Source organism: Bos indicus, chromosome 25, assembly GCF_029378745.1.
Source record: "Bos indicus isolate NIAB-ARS_2022 breed Sahiwal x Tharparkar chromosome 25, NIAB-ARS_B.indTharparkar_mat_pri_1.0, whole genome shotgun sequence".
NCBI lineage: Eukaryota > Metazoa > Chordata > Mammalia > Artiodactyla > Bovidae > Bos > Bos indicus.
Genome location: NC_091784.1, coordinates 22,862,833 through 22,879,895, shown reverse-complemented (window position 1 = coordinate 22,879,895; position 17,063 = coordinate 22,862,833). Strand labels below are relative to the sequence as shown.

At 46.9% G+C, this 17,063-nt stretch overlaps 1 protein-coding gene across 3 annotated transcripts in view; it reads right to left on the bottom strand.

Annotated features, from left to right (window-relative positions):
• Positions 1–17,063, bottom strand: part of PRKCB (protein kinase C beta) — a 374,732-nt gene that overhangs the window by 59,489 nt on the left and 298,180 nt on the right. For all 3 annotated transcript variants that reach the window (XM_019987893.2, XM_019987894.2, XM_019987895.2), the window contains one exon: positions 2,415–2,588. In XM_019987893.2, coding sequence (XP_019843452.1) covers positions 2,415–2,588 — 174 coding nt within the window. The remainder of the gene's footprint in view (positions 1–2,414; positions 2,589–17,063) is intronic.

The following is a 17,063-nucleotide window of genomic DNA, read 5'->3' as shown; positions in this document are numbered from 1 at the left end:
TGGAGAAGGAAATGGCAACCCACTCCAGTGTTCTTGCCTGGAGAATCCCAGGGACGGGGGAGCCTGGTGGGTTGCCATCTATGGGGACGCACAGAGTCGGACATGACTGAAAGGACTTAGCAGCAGCAGCAGCATCACATAGAAACATCCTCCTCAAGGTACTCAGAAGAATGTACAGTGAACTTAAAAGAACACAATTTAAAATCCGTGCAGCACCCAAAATCACCCTTCAAACTACCCAGCACCATACTGCATGGTGGTACATGCTCCACACACTGGCAAACACGACTTCCACTCTCTGCCGGCAGCAGAGTGAAAATCTTCTTATAGCCCACTGTCACCAGCAGACCCCGACAAGAGGCTGGTGGGTCAAAGCCTCCGAAAGAAATACTGCACACATTTCCCTAGAATGTTCCCTCTCTCTTGACCTGTGGCAGGGAGATTGGGATTCGGGGCAGGGCCCCAGCAGAAAAAACCATCCCTTCACCCAAAATGCAGATGCCCCTGTGGCATCAAGGAACAACCTAGGGACTCCTTGACTTCTCCAGATTCTGCTATCACAGCAGCTTTACATTGTTTGGTAACATCCCCGTGTCTGTCATCTTTGCTTTAAGAGGAGAAAACAGGACCTAGCTTCTCAAAAAGAGCACCTAGCTTCCTCAGCTCTATAGCTCAGTACCAGTCCAGGCCAAGGCCAATGTTAAATGTCTGTGAAGTGGATAACCAACATTTATGAGTGTTTGGGGGCTTCCCAAGTGGTGCAATAGTAAAGAATCTGCCTGCCAATGTAGGAGTCATGGTTTGATCCCTAGGTCAGGAAGATCCCCTGGAGTAGAAGATAGCAACTCACTCCAGTATTCTTGCCTGGGAAATCCCATGAACAGAGGAGCCTGGGGGGCTACAGTCCATGGGGTCGCACAAGAGTCGGACACGACTGAGCAGCTGAGCAGAACACAAGAGTGTTTACCAGGTAACAAGCACCGTGTTAAGCACGTCTCATGTGTAATCTCATTTCCTCCTCATAGCAACCTTGGATGCAGCTACTTTTATCCCTTTACATATGAAGAGACTGAGGCCCAGCGGGGTTGCATGATTTTCTCAAGGCCACTCAGCCAGAAAATGACAAAGCTGAGATGTGAACCCAGGTCCCTCTGACCCCAATATGTATCAAGAAACTCTCACACCAAGGAAGGAGCCGGGTTCTGACTCTGCCCCTCTCACCACAGGTAGTTCTACCACAAGGGTACAGCCTGCACTGAGAAAACCCATCCCAAACCCAGTTCCGGGTCTTTCTAGGCTGGCGGGGGACTCAGTCGAACTTAGCAGAGCACAGGACTTGGGGATGCTGGAGGAGAAAAGAAACTTTAAAGCACACACAAGTTACAATAGCATCCCATCGCACACAGGAGTTGGGTTCTAAAATCAGAACGAAGGGTGCAAACTGGAGCAAGTCAAAATAATCTTGAACGTGCCCTTAAAGCATCTTTAAGACTCTAGGCCTTTGCCCTGAGAAGCTTCCAAAGCAAGAATTAACTCTTATCTCTTTGCATTTGGGCTCTGCTCTGCCTTCCTTCCCCTACTCCCACCCCCTCCACACACACAGTGTCTGGTACCTGGGAAAGGCTCATAGATGAGGCTAGGTCCTATTTCTGAGAAGGTCGTGCTCTTAAAGCAAAGGAGACAGGGGGAGAGTTACCAGTCAATGCAATGGGGGATGTGACAGCAGAGCCCAGTGAGTTGAATGGGGCCCCAGATTGTGGTCTGATGGCCACAGTGGATGGAGAGCCAGGTCTAGTGTGCACAGGGGGAAGGAAAGAGGTTGTTCGAAGGATGTCTCTCATTCTCACAGATGAAAGTAGAATCACAGTGAATAGCAGATAGTACATAGATTTCCTCTTCTTCTTAGAAGCCTGGCTCTGAGCTCATCAGCCCCTACCCAGGCTGTGCCCCCTGCCCCGGGAGTCCTATGAGGGCCATGCAACCTGCAGCATGGAATCACACATTTATCTGAAGGATCCAGAGGCCCGACCCTGACCCTGTAGGGGCACCTGTGAGGACCTCTGCCCTCATCCCCATCTGTAACTGCTGCTAGAACATCTGAGATTGTGGGACTGAAAGTCCTGAGTTCCTGTCCCCAAGTCACCTCTTGCTGCCAGAGGAAGGCCCTGCTCAGTTGGTTATAAAACCAATTGCCTGAGTTCCTTTATCTTTGTTGAAACAGCATCTGCCTCAGGGGAGAGCGCTTCTCAGTGGCAACCTCAGAAAAATGCTCCACAGCCATCCCTGGGCCTGACAGCTTTCTGTCTCCAGGATGGGAAGGGCCTGGGTGCCTCTATGGGGTGGCCACTGCTAGAACTGCTCTGGCCAAAGCCTGGAAGCCCGGAGGTGGAGGGGTCCAGCCCCCAGGTAGTTACCATGGTCTGGAAGCAGGAATGCAGCTGGGTCAGGAAGGGCGGCTTCCCGGGCAGGGCCAGCACCCGCTTCTCCACCATCGTGCATTCCACGTCATCATCTTGGATGACCACGTCCTTTTTCAGGATCTTCACAGCATACAGCTCATCTGTGCCTTTTCGCTCTGAGAGCATGACCTGCAAGACAGTGGGCATGTCAGTGTAATTGAAGGGGCCCCCAGTGAAGCCACTGGTGGCTGAGGGTCATTCAGATCCATTCAAAGCTCCTTCCACGCGCCCTCAGTGGATGCTGATATGATACATAAAGTTTCCCCCGGACCTTGAACCTTGAATGGCTGAACCCAATCGAAAAGAGGGTGGTTCCAAGACAGAGACAGACTCACCGCCATAGAAAACAAATTTATGGTTACTAAAGGGGAAAGCGGGGGTGGTAGAAGGATAAATCACGGAGAAGGCAATGGCACCCCACTCCAGTACTCTTGCCTAGAAAATCCCATGGACGGAGGAGCCTGGTAGGCTGCAGTCCATGGGGTCGAGAAGAGTTGGACACGACTGAGCGACTTCACTTTCACTTTTCACTTTCAAGCATTGGAGAAGGAAATGGCAACCCACTCCATGTTCTTGCCTGGAGAATCCCAGGGACGGGGGAGCCTGGTGGGCTGCTGTCTATGGGGTCACACAGAGTCGGATACGACTGAAGTGACTTAGCAGCAGCAGGATAAATTAGGAGCTTGGGATTAACAGAGACACACTACTATATATAAAATCGGTAAACAAAAGGGGGCTTCCCAGGGGGCTCCGTGGTAAAGAATTTGCCCATCAAGCAGGAGACTTGGTTTCGATTCCTGGGTCAGGACTATGTCCTGGAAAAGGAAACGGCAACCCACTCCAGTATTCTTGCCTGGGAAACCCCTTGGACAGAGGAGCCTGGCAGGCTATAGTCCATGGGGTCGCAAAAGAGTCAGACACAACTTAGCGACTAAACAACAACATCAAAACAACAAGGATCTACTGTACAGCACAGGGAACTATATTCAGCATCTTGTATTAATAATAACCTCTAATGGAAAAAGAATCTAAAAAAGGAATATAGGTAATATAAACTGAATCACTCTGCTGTACACCTGAAATTAACACAACCTTGTAAATTAACTATCCCTCAATTTTTCAAAAGAAAAAATTTAAAAATAGAAGACAGTTTCAAGAGTGATGAGCATGTATTAAGATATCCCTCTGGGACACATATCAATGTCCAGTCAAACATAAACCCCATGAGGGCAAGTATCTTTGCCTGTTTTGTTTGTTGGTGTACCCCCGCAAGCCTGGAATAGTGTGCCTGGCACACAGCAGACGTTCAAGAAGTATTTGTTGAAGGAAGGAATGATTGAATTCCTGATAAAACTGAATTGGGGGCAATGGTTCTCTTGTTCTTTCAGTTATTTAATATTTACTAAGAGCCTGCTAAGCATGGAGAAACACCATTAGATGAGCAGGCACGTTTCCTGATGCTGCATTCCAGGGAGGAAGGAGGACTTTGGACATTAATTACAGGGATGATTAATGTAATATTTTAACATCCCCTCCTGTGTCCTGGGGCTTCCTTCCACACAGCCGTGGTCACAATCAGAGCATGTTAATCAGCGTGGCTCGTGACACATCATTATTTTCACTGGTTGTGACTGTGCCAGAGGGAAGAGTGACCCGCAGGTACCGTTCTCAAGAAGCCTCTTAGAAGCATGGGGCAGGACCATGTTGTTCAAGACCTAACCTGGTCTGGGGGCTTCTGAGAAGGCTTCCTGGACGAAGAGGCAATCAGATCCAAGTAAGTACACACTGCACACACTGGGTCAGATATTTTGCAGGCAATAATATCAATCGTCACGTTATTTTGAGTACCATGTGCCAGACAATGAGTGGTTCTCATTTATTATTTCTCATTCACTTTGCCTAAGACTCTGGGAAGTCAGTACCATTAAGAACTGCATTTCATAGGGAAGAGGCAACATAGGGCTGGCCGATTAAGAGGCATAGACTATTAAGTATAAAATAAGCTACAAGGGTATATGACACAACACAGGAAATACTGCCAATATTTTATAGTAACCATAAATGAAGTTTAACCTTTAAAACTTGTGAATCACTACAATGTATGCCTGCAACTTATATAATATTGTATATCAACTATGCTTCAATAATAAACAAATACAAGTTTTAAATTAATGAATTGAAAAGAGCTCTATCTCATAGGTGGCCCACGGCAGGTAAGTGACCTGTGACACCAAAAATTCAGTTAGGGACAGAGCCAGGATTTGAACCCAGTCTATCTGAACTAGAAGAAATGGAGTAGCCATCATGGTCAACAAAAGAGTCCTAAATGCAGTACTTAGATGCAATCTCAAAAATGACAGAATGATCTCTGTTCATTTCCAAGGCAAGCCATTCAATATTACAGTAATCCAAGTCTATGCCCCGACCAATAATGCTGAAGAAGCTGAAATTGAATGGTTCTATGAAGATCTACAAGACCTTCTAGAACTAATACTCAAAAAATATGTCCTTTTCATTATAGGGGACTGGAATGCAAAAGTAGGAAATTAAGAAATACCTGGAGTAACAGGCAAATTTGGCTATGGAGTACAGAATGAAGCAGGGCAAAGGCTAATAGAGTTTTGCCAAGAAAACACACTGGTCATAGCAAACACCCTCTTCCAACAACACAAGAGAAGACTCTATACATGGACATCACCAGACGGTCAATATGAAAATCAGATTGATTATATTCTTTGCAGCCAAAGATGGAGAAGCTCTATACAGTCAGCAAAAACAAGACTAGGAGCTGACTGTGTCTCAGAACATGAGCTCCTTATTGCCAAATTCAGACTTAAAATGAAGAAAGTAGGGAAAGCCACTAGATCATTCAGGTATGACCTAAATCAAATTCCTTACAACTATACAGTAGAAGTGAGAAATAGATTTGGGATTAGATTGGATAGACAGAGTGCCTGAAGAACTATGGATGAAAGTTCATGACATTGTACAGGAGACAGAGATTAAGACCATCCCCAAGAAAAAGAAATGCAAAAAGGCAAAATGGTTGTCTGAGGAGGTCTTAAAAACAGCTATGAAAAGAAGAGAAGTGAAAGGCAAAGGAGAAAAGGAAAGACACACCCATTTGAATTCAGAGTTCCAAAGAACAGCAAGGAGATATAAAAAAGCCTTCCTCAGTGACCAGTGCAAAGAAATAAAGGAAAACAACAGAATGGGAAAGACTAGAGATTTCTTCAAGAAAATTAGAGATACCAAGGGAATATTTCATGCAAAGATTGGCACAATAAAGGGCAGAAATGGCATGGACTTAACAGAAGCAAAAGATATTAAGAAGAGATGGCAAGAATACACAGAGGAACTATACAAAAAAGACCTTCATGACCCAGATAATCATGATGGTGTGATCACTCACCTAGAGCCAGACATCCTAGAATGTGAAGTCAAGTGGGCCTTAGGAAGCATCACTACGAACAAAGCTAGTGGAGGTGATGGAATTCCAATTAAGCTATTTCAAATCCTAAAAGATGATATTGTGAAAGTGCTGCACTCAATATGCCAGCGAATTTGGGAAACTCAGCAGTGGCCACAGGACTGGAAAAGGTCAGTTTTCATTCCAATCCCAAAGAAAGGCAATGGCAAAGAATGCTCAAACTACTGCACAACTGCACTCATCTCACACGCTAGTAAAGTAATGCTCAAAATTCTCCAAGCCAGGCTTCAGCAATACGTGAACCGTGAACATCCAGATGTTCAAGCTGGATTTAGAAAAGGCAGAGGAACCAGAGATCAAATTGCCAACACCTGTTGGATCATAGAAAAAGCAAGAGAGTTCCAGAAAAGCATCTACTTCTGCTTTATTGACTATGCCAAAGCCTTTGACTGTGTGGACCACAGCAAACTGAGGAAAATTCTTCAAGAGATGGGAATACCAGACCACCTGACCCGCCTCCTGAGAAATCTGTATGCAGATCAAGAAGCAACAATTAGAACTGGACATGAAACAACAGACTGGTTCCAAATCAGGAAAGGAGTATTGTTACTCTGCTTATTTAACTTATATGCAGAGTACATCATGAGAAATGCTGGGCTGGAGGAAGCACAAGCTGGAATCAAGATTGGTGGGAGAAATATCAATAACCTCAGATATGCAGATGACACCATGCTTATGGCAGAAAGCAAAGAAGAACTAAAGAGACTCTTGATGAAAGTGAAAGAGGAGAGTGAAAAAGCTGGCTTAAAACTCAACATTCAGAAAACTAAGATCATGGCATCTGGTCCCATCACTTCATGGCAAATAGATGGGGAAATAGTGGAAACAGTGACAGACTATTTTTTTGGGCTCCAAAATCACTGCAGATGGTAACTGCAGGCATGAAATTAAAAGACACTTGCTCCTTGGAAGAAAAGTTATGACCAACCTAGACAGCTTATAAAAAGCAGAGACATTACTTTGCCAACAAAGGTCTGTCTAGTCAAAGCTATGGTTTTTCTGGTGGTCATGTAAGGATGTGAGAGTTGGACTATAAAGAAAGCTGAGCACCAAAGAATTGATGCTTTTGAACTGTGGTGTTGGAGAAGACTCTTGAGAGTCCCTTGGACAGCAAGGAGATCCAACCAGTCCATCCTAAAGGAAATCAGTCCTGAATATTCATTGGAAGGACTGATGCTGAGGCTGAAACTCCAATACTTTGGCCACCTGATGCAAAGAACTGACTCATTCGAAAAGACCCTGATGCTGGGAAAGATTGAAGGCAGGAGGAGAAAGGGATGACACAGGATGAGATGGTTGGATGGAATCACCGACTCAATGGATGTGAGTTTGAGTAAACTCTGGCAGTTGGTGATAGACAGGGATGCCTGGTGTGCTGTGGTCCATGGGGTCGCAAAGAGTCAGACACGACTGAGCAACTGAACTGAACTGAACTGAACCTGAACTCAAGGTCTCTGCCTTTATATGCTCCACTTGTCAGAGCTCCAGAAGAATCCTCCAGGAGTTTAGGTGGCTGAGGAAATGAAAATGCTCACCCCTGACTTGGCTGGAGGATCAGACACAGCAAGAGAGGCCTCAGGGGGCCAGAGGGAGCCTCGGGGCAGGAGGGCAGCTCCCATGTTCCGCTCAGCTCCTGCCTGGATATGAGAGGCTTCCCTGGACTCCTGCAGGGAGCTCTCAGCCGAGGTCCCCACCCCTCTGTGCGGTCTCCTGGCCACATCATTTTCTCTCATCAGAGCCAGGGGTGGTCGTGGGCGACACAGATCCAGGAACTTAGAAATCTTAGGGAGAAAGTCCCTGACACACACACTTCCGAAGCAAGAGGGCTTTTGCAGCCTCTTTCTCCCCAAGCCTCACCACAGAAATACGAGCTGCCAAGCTGAGCAGATCCTCGCAGGAGTTGCCTGGGCAGGGCAGGGCTCAAAGTGCTGGACTGTGTGTCTTCAGCTTATTTCCCATCTCTCTCTGCTCCCTCACGGGTACCCAGAGCCGTTTTTCCTTCCCTAGCCCTCACCAAGGCACAAACAGTGACTCCACTAAGCTGTAAAGAGTAGGCTGAAGACAGGCATTTTCTGCTCCCAGATTCCCCAGGAGGCCAGGGCTGGGGCAAGAGCAGGGAGGGCCATGAGCAGAGGTGAATGTGTAGAGGGAGTGAAGGCTGGTAGAAGCCGAGCCGTCAGCTGGGATGACCCCCCAGGACACAGGAGGGGCTCAGCACTGCGAGCGTGGACAGACCTGCTGTCCCGTCACCACTGGTCAATGTACCGTCTAACAATCCTGAATACTTGTAAACACCTCACCCCACCCAACCACCACCACCCAAAAACCCAGGAGAGGGGCCCTGGACTTCTTGAATGTCAGTGCAGCCCCTTGGCTGGAGGAGGAGCAAGACAGATGTCTGGGAATTTCCCCAGGCACCAGGCGCAGGCACCATATGTCTGTTTCAACTACCCCCATTCTACAGATAAACAAACTGAAGCTCAGAGAGCTGAACCTGCTTGAGCTAATGACTGTTTAGTCCATGTTCGATGCATGAGACGGGGCGCTCAGGGCTGGTGCACTGGGACGACACTCAGGGATGGGATGGGGAGGGAGGTGGGAGGCGGGTTCAAGATGGGGGACTCGTGTACACCCGTGGCTGATTCGTGTCGATGTATGGCAAAAGCCACTACAATATTGTAAAGTAATTAGCCTCCAATTAAAATAAATTAATTAATTAAACAATGCAAATCTGACCAGGCTACTCAGATGCCTTAAGTCCCTCAGTGGCTCCCTCAAGTGAAACAATTCCATGACCACGTCCTGTTCTCTCTTTCCCTGTGGCTATTCTACTCCCACTGCCTGCAGAGTCCTCTCACACTCGTTCACTGCCCTGAGAGTCTGAGATTCAGCTCAGATGTCACCTTCGTCTATATCCCCCAATGGTCCACGAGACCAAACGGGTCACTCCCTCCTCTGGACCATGGGACTGCTTTGCAGCTCTGCCAGCTACTTGACGCGGGTGTTCCCTAACTTCAATCACCATTCATGTGCCTTTTTTTTTTTTTTTCACATTTTTCCCCCTACCACATAAACTGGTATTTCATCAGTATTTTTAAAACCCAGTCACATCTTTACTTAACCACACTTATCTGAAAAGGAAACTCTGGATCACCACCATTAATGGCAAGCCTATCGCATCCTTAAATGAAAGATGAGCAGAAAAATAAATATGAACAGAGCAGCGCTAGGAGATTCTAGCTGGATGCTCCTGGCTCAGCTGAAAGTGCTGAGCCAGACCCTGCATTTTCTCCTTGTTTAAGGAAAAAAGTGATATTAGCAAATGTTAGCTATTGGTGGCATGCAGTCAACAAATGAGGCTTTCTGGTTCAAGTAATTAGAAAGACTAAGAGAAAACATAAAAAAAGAGAGACTAACCTTATCATGCTGCAATTTAATTTTATTGCACATCACATCTACTTACCACCTTTAAATACTCAAATTACTAAACTAAAATCGTCTTGCAAATCATCAATACTATGTGCTTTACATCTCAGAAAATACTGTTGCATTCATAGTTACAGTTATTTTTGTGTGTGAAGAGTCTCAGTACCTTGCCTTTCCTAAGCTACAGGAGTAGGGGGAGAATAAGCCAGTACCAGAAGGCCATTCACACAAGTGAATAGTGTGGTTGTGTCCCAATAAAACTTTATTTATAAAAACAGGTGGTGTGCCCAACACTGGTAGTTTGTTCTAGAACATGTATTTCAAAAAAGATAGATAAAAATCAAGAGTGACTGCATTATCAAAAGTGGCTGAAGTTTAAGTTGGAAATGGACCCTAACATACTTTTCAGTTCTTCCAGATCCTTACCAGAATCTTCTGATTGGGCAGGGGGTCTATCTGGCCACAGCTGATTGGATCAGAGGTAGAGAACTGAGGTTAAGCCAATCAGTTAATCAATTAAGGTTGAGCCAATCAGATGCTCTCATTTAAGAATGTGGAATTAGGATACTCCCAGCAGTCAGTCTGGGGTCCTGAAGAGAGAAACAGGCAGATCTGCCTAAAGTGGTCTTTTCCTACACTTGATCTTAGCCAAAAGGCTGAGAAGCAATAAGTGGTTCCTTCCTACCACACACAGGCAGAGAAAAAATGGCCCAGATGTGGTGGTGGGGTGTAGGGTGAGGAAAAGAATGTCAGGGAATGATCAAAGGCTTTGCTTTCCAGTTCTTGGTTCCAATCTCTCAGGAGGCTTGGCCGTTTCCATAGAAACCTCCATATCTCCCCAATAAAGTTGTTATTTTATTTATACTACCTTGAGTGGATTTTTATTTCTTAAAGATCCTGTAAGACAAAATTATTGTTTGAGGAGCTCACATTCTTAATACAAAATAAACATTTTGGGGAGTCAAATAGCATCAGGTTAGCACATGACCTAAAACAAGGCAAATTCCATTCTTTATAAACAACAGTGCCTCCAGTATCCTTGCCTGGAAAATCCCATGGACAGAGGAGCCTAGCAGGCTACAGTCCGTGGGTTCCCAAGGAGTCGACGCAACTGAGCGCACAGCACAGATACCTGCCGATCTCAGGATTACATGGGGATATTTGCTTACAAGACAAGGTTTCAAGTGCCACCTCTGGTCTAGAAGCTCTGATTGTGGCCTGGGAGTGAGCATTTTAACAAGCACCTCCCCTTGATTCTAATTACTAAATGTGTTGCTCTGAGGAACCGTGTGTGTGTGTGTGTGTGTGTGTGTGTGTGTGTGTGTGTGTGTTAGTTGCTCAGTCATATCTGACTCTTTGTGACCCGATGGACTACAGCTCTCTAGGCTCCTCTGTCCCTGGAATTCTCCAGGCAAGAACACCACAGTGGTTTGCCATTCCCTTCTCCAGAGGATCTTCTGGACCCAGGGATCAAACCCAGGTCTCCCACTGTGGGCAGAGTCTTGACCATCTGAGCCACCAGAGAAGCCGCTGAAGGTCCAAGATATGTGCCCTTTCTCAAAGGGCAGAGTCTGTGCCCTGTCCCGTGAACGTGGGCAAGTCTGTGAAGTATTATCAAATCGACTAATTTACTGTAAGAGCGAGGACGTTCCACAGGTAAAACTCTTGAGTTTCCCAACACTTTTTCTGCAGTCAAGGGAACTGCAAGACAAGTTAATATTAACATAATCAAGCTTTCCTTTCAATAGGAATCCTAGCCTTGGAGGGCTTTTTGAGAGCTTCCTGAGAGCTTCCCCCACACCACGAAGGAAGTGATATTCTGTGGCGGTTTCAAAACATGTCTACAGACATTTGCTGTTTCTCAAAGGGCAGAGTCTGTGTGTGCCCTGTCCCTGGAATGCAGGCAGCCTCTGTGACTGCTCCAGTGAACGGAACACTGCGTGACTCTGGAGGCAGCCGCTTCTGTCAGCTTCTCTTGGGACACCTGCCTTTGGAGCCCCGAGGCCACCGTGCCAGCAAGGCTACAATGAGGCCATGTGGACAGGAGAGGCCTGGAGAAGACACAAAGAACTTGCTGTCCACACAGCACTGGGAACTCCAGCCCCAGCCGTCCCTGCTCCAGCCACTGCAGGACAGACCCCAAACCACAACCACCCAGGGGGTGTTCCCAATCTTCTGACTCTCAGAAACCATGAGAGGTAATAACATATGAGTGGCATTATTTTGGGGTCTTTGGGCTTCTCTGGTGGCTCAGATGGTAAAGAATCTGCCTGCAATGTGGAAGACCTAGGTTCGATCCCTGGGTCGGGAAGATTCCCTGGAGAAGGGAATGGCTACCCACTCCAGTATTCTTGCCTGGAGAATTGCATGGACAGAGAAGCCTGGCGGGCTACAGTTGTTGTTTTAGACCTCTGAGTTTGGGGACAATCTGTGGTACAACAGGAGGCAACTAGAATAGATTCATCTAAGTTCACATGTGCCCTAAAGCAACCCGTTCTTGTCAGCTGTGGCCCCTGTTACCTGGCTTTATTTATGTCCTGTGTTTAATTATGCACACTCTTTTCAATCCAAAAATGTTTAAGGCTTCGGTTGAGATGGGCAATGGAAACAGAATTCATCCTGCCTTCCAAATGAGTCACCTTTTCTAGTTTCATCCCGGACCTAGAAGACTGGCCAATTCATTCATTGTTTAGTAAACACGAATTAAGTGTCTGGAATATTCTGGGCGCTGAGGATGCAGAATGACAATGCCTTCAGGAAGCTTACACACCAGCACAAATGATTCCCATTCAATTATGATTAAACTCCTGAAAGAGAAGTGCACGGCGCCCATTGTGAGTGTTCACACGGAGGACTTAACCTGATGTGGTGGGCCAGCAAAAGATGCCCTGGGGAAGTGATGGTTAGGCTGAGACCTGAAGAACTGCCAGGACTAGCAAGGTGGAGATGGGGGAAGGCATATTCCGGGCAAAGGGAAGCAAACTGTGTTCTCTTCAAATGAAACCAACCTGGATCCATAAACCTTGATAGGAAGTGAGTGCTCAAGTTCTAGAATTCAAATTCCAGATTCTAACTCCCAGCTCTCTGAGATGTAGCAAACAATCATCAGCACTGGCAACAAGGTGGCGGCGGGGGAGGGGCGGCTGGACAGAGAACAGGGGACATTCAAAGGGAATGGGCCTGTATATGTGCCAGGAAGAAAGCAGGCAATGTTGGGGGGACCAGCATATAAGGGAAGGTGGCTAGTTTGGGGCTAATAATGATAACTACCCCTACTTCTTATTTACATGGTGCATCATCTCATGTAATTCCACACAGATGCAGTGCAGGTACTGCTACTGCTACTCACAGAGGAGGAAGCCAGGGCTTAGAGAAGTGAGGTGAGTGGTCTAAAGTCACTCCACTAGGAAGTGACCCTTGGAGGTTATCTGTCTCCAAAGTCCATGCTCTTAACCATCTGATTCTCTGAGCCCTATGAATCAAGGGTTGAGTCATGAGGCTGCACCATCTGCATATTATTGCTGGAGTGTTTCAAATCTGACTCCAGATCCTGGCCCTGTTCTGCTTTCCCTACCCACCTCTCTTGTTGAGGCTTTGGCCCCTATGTCCTAACTCATGGCCAAAGACAGAACAGTAGGTCATTTCTCCATTTCTTATACAACCAGGAACAAACCAGTCATCAACTTGTCCAGATGAGCTTAGTCTGAGTTAGTGCTGCAGCCATGATTCCAGTTCATCCATCCAGTCCCTGAGCCCTCCTGGGAATTCTGTGCCAGCCATGATGCTAGGCACTGGTAATGCACCTACAAACAGGATAGACATGGCCCTGCTTCTAAGGAGTAAGTGGCTGAGAAGATCTTACCTGCCTCCTCCTGTGCCCTCAAGTAGGGTTGGAACAAGAGAAAGAAATGGCAGAAAAACAGCCCGAGCACCAGCAATGGCGATGCCATGCTCTAAAATGTTCCTTTCTGTAGACATGGTTTTTTATTGTCTGCAGTTTCTGGAGCTTCCACTTCAGTTAATACCAACATCGAGGGCGTGGGCTGTTTGTTCAGCTGTCCCTCCATCTCCTGGGTGAGGATTCCAAACAGACTGAAAGGCTGTGCTGAAGTGATGTTCTTATCAAATTCCCAGCCACATCTGTTCCCCGAGAATCTTTTGGGAGAGATGTGATAAACAGCAGCAGCTCCAATGACAGCAGATAAAGTGGAGAGTAGCCCAGGGATTCCTAACTGGAAAGTCGGTGGAAATGAACTTTACTGGGAAATCCAAACAGGAAAATGTGCCTGGAACCTTGGTTCTTGGGGGACGGGACAAGATGGTATTATGGTTAGGTCACGGACTTTAGAAATAGGAGACCTGGTAAATATCCAAGTTCCACCACATACTAGCTGTGTGGCCTCGGGAAAGTCACTTACCTTTTCTGAACCTTAATTGCCTCATCTAGAAAACAGGGAAACTACCAATGCTCAGCTTTGGGTGGTGCTAAGGAAACTTGAGGGGATCAAGAACGAAAACGGTACATATGAATTCAGCACCGTTCTGGGGAAATGAAGAGTACTTAGGAACTGGTACTAATTACAATAACAAGAACCACAAGTCTATTCTTGCACACTTCAGGAGACCAGAAATTGAGGTAGGGTTTGTGCCTCCTTAAGGTTTTGAGGGATGATCAGTTCCAGAGGTCTCCCCCGGCTTCTGCAGTTGCCAGCTATCCTCCGCCAGTGGACACATCACCCGAGTCTCTTCCTCCATCTTCACATGCTGTTCTTCCCTGTGTCTCTGTCTAAATGGCCTTTTCTTATAAGGAGATATGTCATTGGATTAAGGCCACCCTGAGCTCATCTGAACTTGACATCTGCAAAGACCCTCTGCCCAGGTTGGACTTCCCTCATAGCTCAGTCGGTAAAGAATCTGCCTGCAATACAGGAGACCTGGGTTCAATTCCTGGGTCGGGAAGATCCCCTGCAGAAGGAAATGGCAATCCACTCCAATATTCTTGCCTGGAAAATCTCATGGACAGAGGAGCCTGGCAGGCTACAGTCCATGGGGTTGCAAGAGTAGGCCACAACTTAGTGACTAAATCACCACCAGTCTAGGTGGAATTCACAGGATCAGCAGTTAAACTTGAATATATATACTGGGTGGAGACAATTCAGCCCACTAGCCTCGCTGGTTATCATCAGCTTCATCTTTTCAGAGAATGACCGAGGAGACGGCTTGTGAGCCCTGAACACAGCTCTTAACCGGCTAAGGAGACTGGCCCCGAGGGAACTGTGTGTCTGTGTGCTTATTGACAGGAGAGGGCAATGACAGTTGGGGACCAAGGCCCCACTCCCCACTCCCCCAACTTCAACAGACGCCTGCTATAAGTCCAAAGCCGAACTGAGCCTCCCTCAATTGCTCTCTCTTGCATCTCTCATCCAGTGCCTCAAGTTTTATCAACTACACCTTCAAAAAACGTCCACCCCCAACCTCCTTCCTGATCTAAGCCACCATGATTCGCACCCTGGTCTCTTGCAATTGCCTCCTGCATAATTCTCTGTTTCCACTCTACCTGCTCCCAACCTCCACGGACACTCTGTCCTGCCTGTGGGACTCTTCCCCGGAGATGCTCAACAGCGTGCTTTCTTACCTCGTTCAGTGTGACCTCCTCGAAGAGGTCCTCCCTGACCACCTTCCATCAAGTGGCAGCCCCTCTGCCACTCCCCACTCCCTTCCTCTTCCCAGCACTCACCACATCTGGCATCCTGTTCCCCTCCATTTGTTTCTTTTCTCCCTCCCTAGAAGGTAAGCTCCAGGAGAGCAGCTGTTTGGTTTGACTGCTTCACTGTCACATCACCCACGTCTAAACACTCAATAAATATTTCGTGAATAAATAAATGAAAAGATCTGAGTGAGAGGTGTGACTTCTAAGTTGTTTCAGTTGTGCCCAACTCTTTATGACCCCACAGACTATAGCCAGCCACGCTTCTCTGTCCATGGCATTCTCAAGAACGCTGGAGTGCGTTGCCATGCCCTCCTCCAGGGGATCTTCCCAACCCAGGGATTGAACCCAAGTCTTGTATGTTTCCTGCACTAGCAGGTGGCTTCTTTACCACCAGAACACCTGGGAAGCCCATGAATGAGGAGAAAGGAATTAAAAAGAAACCCTAGGTCTAGGTCACTAAAAATCTTTAGTGATTTAGCTCTCAGCATCATTTAATTTATCTATGGTTACATCCAACTTATAATTCACAATATATTTGAGGCAGCATTCAAGATTATGTAATATTAAACAAGTGGATTTTATGTTATGTAAATTACACCTTGGTAAACCTGGTTAAAAATGATTATATAGTACATAGTATGCATTTAAGAATGGTACAGAAAAACCCGAATAAACTTTTTGCCCAACCCCCAACATGTGTGTGTGTGCGTGTGTGTGGATGGGTATGCATGTATATATATGTGTATGTGTGTATTTTATAAATATAGTATGTGTGTTTGTATGTATTGTACTATTAGCTTCCTAAAGACCAAAGCAACCAGAATTACGTGAAACGATGACAAAAGTTTATATTTCCTATAAAGAAAATCATTGGTTGCAGAGAGAAATAAGCTTTCCCTGGAACTCAGGTCTAGAAGAAATGTCTCGTGTGGATCGTGAACATGCAGTGCTGCCATGGAGGATGTTCTTAGCAACATCCCTGCGACAGGGTCAGAGGAGGTCGAAGGGAGACCATTCCATCAAGCACGATCAGAGCCCACAAGTTTGACTAATATACAGGGGCCAGGAAAAGATGGTAACTGGATGAACTCAGACGGTGCATCTTAAACTAGAGAGACACATCTGGGGCTCACAGAGTCCCCAAACAGTAATTCGGGAGGAGAGGGTCTGTAAGGTGCAGGGAGCTGAGGGTGCACGGGAGAGGGATGCAGAAGCAAGTCAAAGCCAGGTATGTAGCAGGCAGGCCTCCAGGGGGACCCCGAGCCCCTCTGCCCGCCTCTCCCACACCCACCACACTACAGAGCTGGCTTGTGGACAAGGCTGGGTGCGAGTCTGTGGGACGTAGTGGGGCGCTGATCTCTGGCAAGCATGAACCCTCCTCTATTTTAGGGTTCCATCTCTTTGAGGGTCCCCTTGCCCTCTGGGAATGTCTCCTACTTTGGCTCCACCTTTTCCCTCTGAAGACCTAGAGTACTTTAGACCAGCTCAGTTCTGTCTTCAGGCAAATCCAGTTTCCCCCACCCTCCCCTCCCGTTTGCTTGGCTTTGCCTCGCAAGCCTGCTTGTACTGAGCTCCTGTTTCTCCACGCTGCACACTGGAACTCCCTGCGGAGCTTTTACAAGCTGATGCTTGGACCACACTCCAGACCAATTAAGTAGGAATCTTCTAAATAGTGGGGGCCTTCCTGTGCTAGGCCTGGCCTGCCGTGGGGGAGGATGAGGAGAGGCCATCAGGATGGTACTCTCATCAGGGGTTGGAGCACTGGGCAAACATTGACCACTGTTCTCCTTGGGGGCTTTTGCCCACTTGGGGGGAGGATTTTGAGAGAGACTTGGGTGCAGCCGGGTTACAAGATGAAGGTGAGTGTCCACATCCTCTTCTCTTTACAACACAGCAGGTATCCTGACAAGCTCTTTGATGTAAGAATGAGACTGTGACCTTGACAAAACTGATAAGCTCAAAGTTTATATCTAATTAG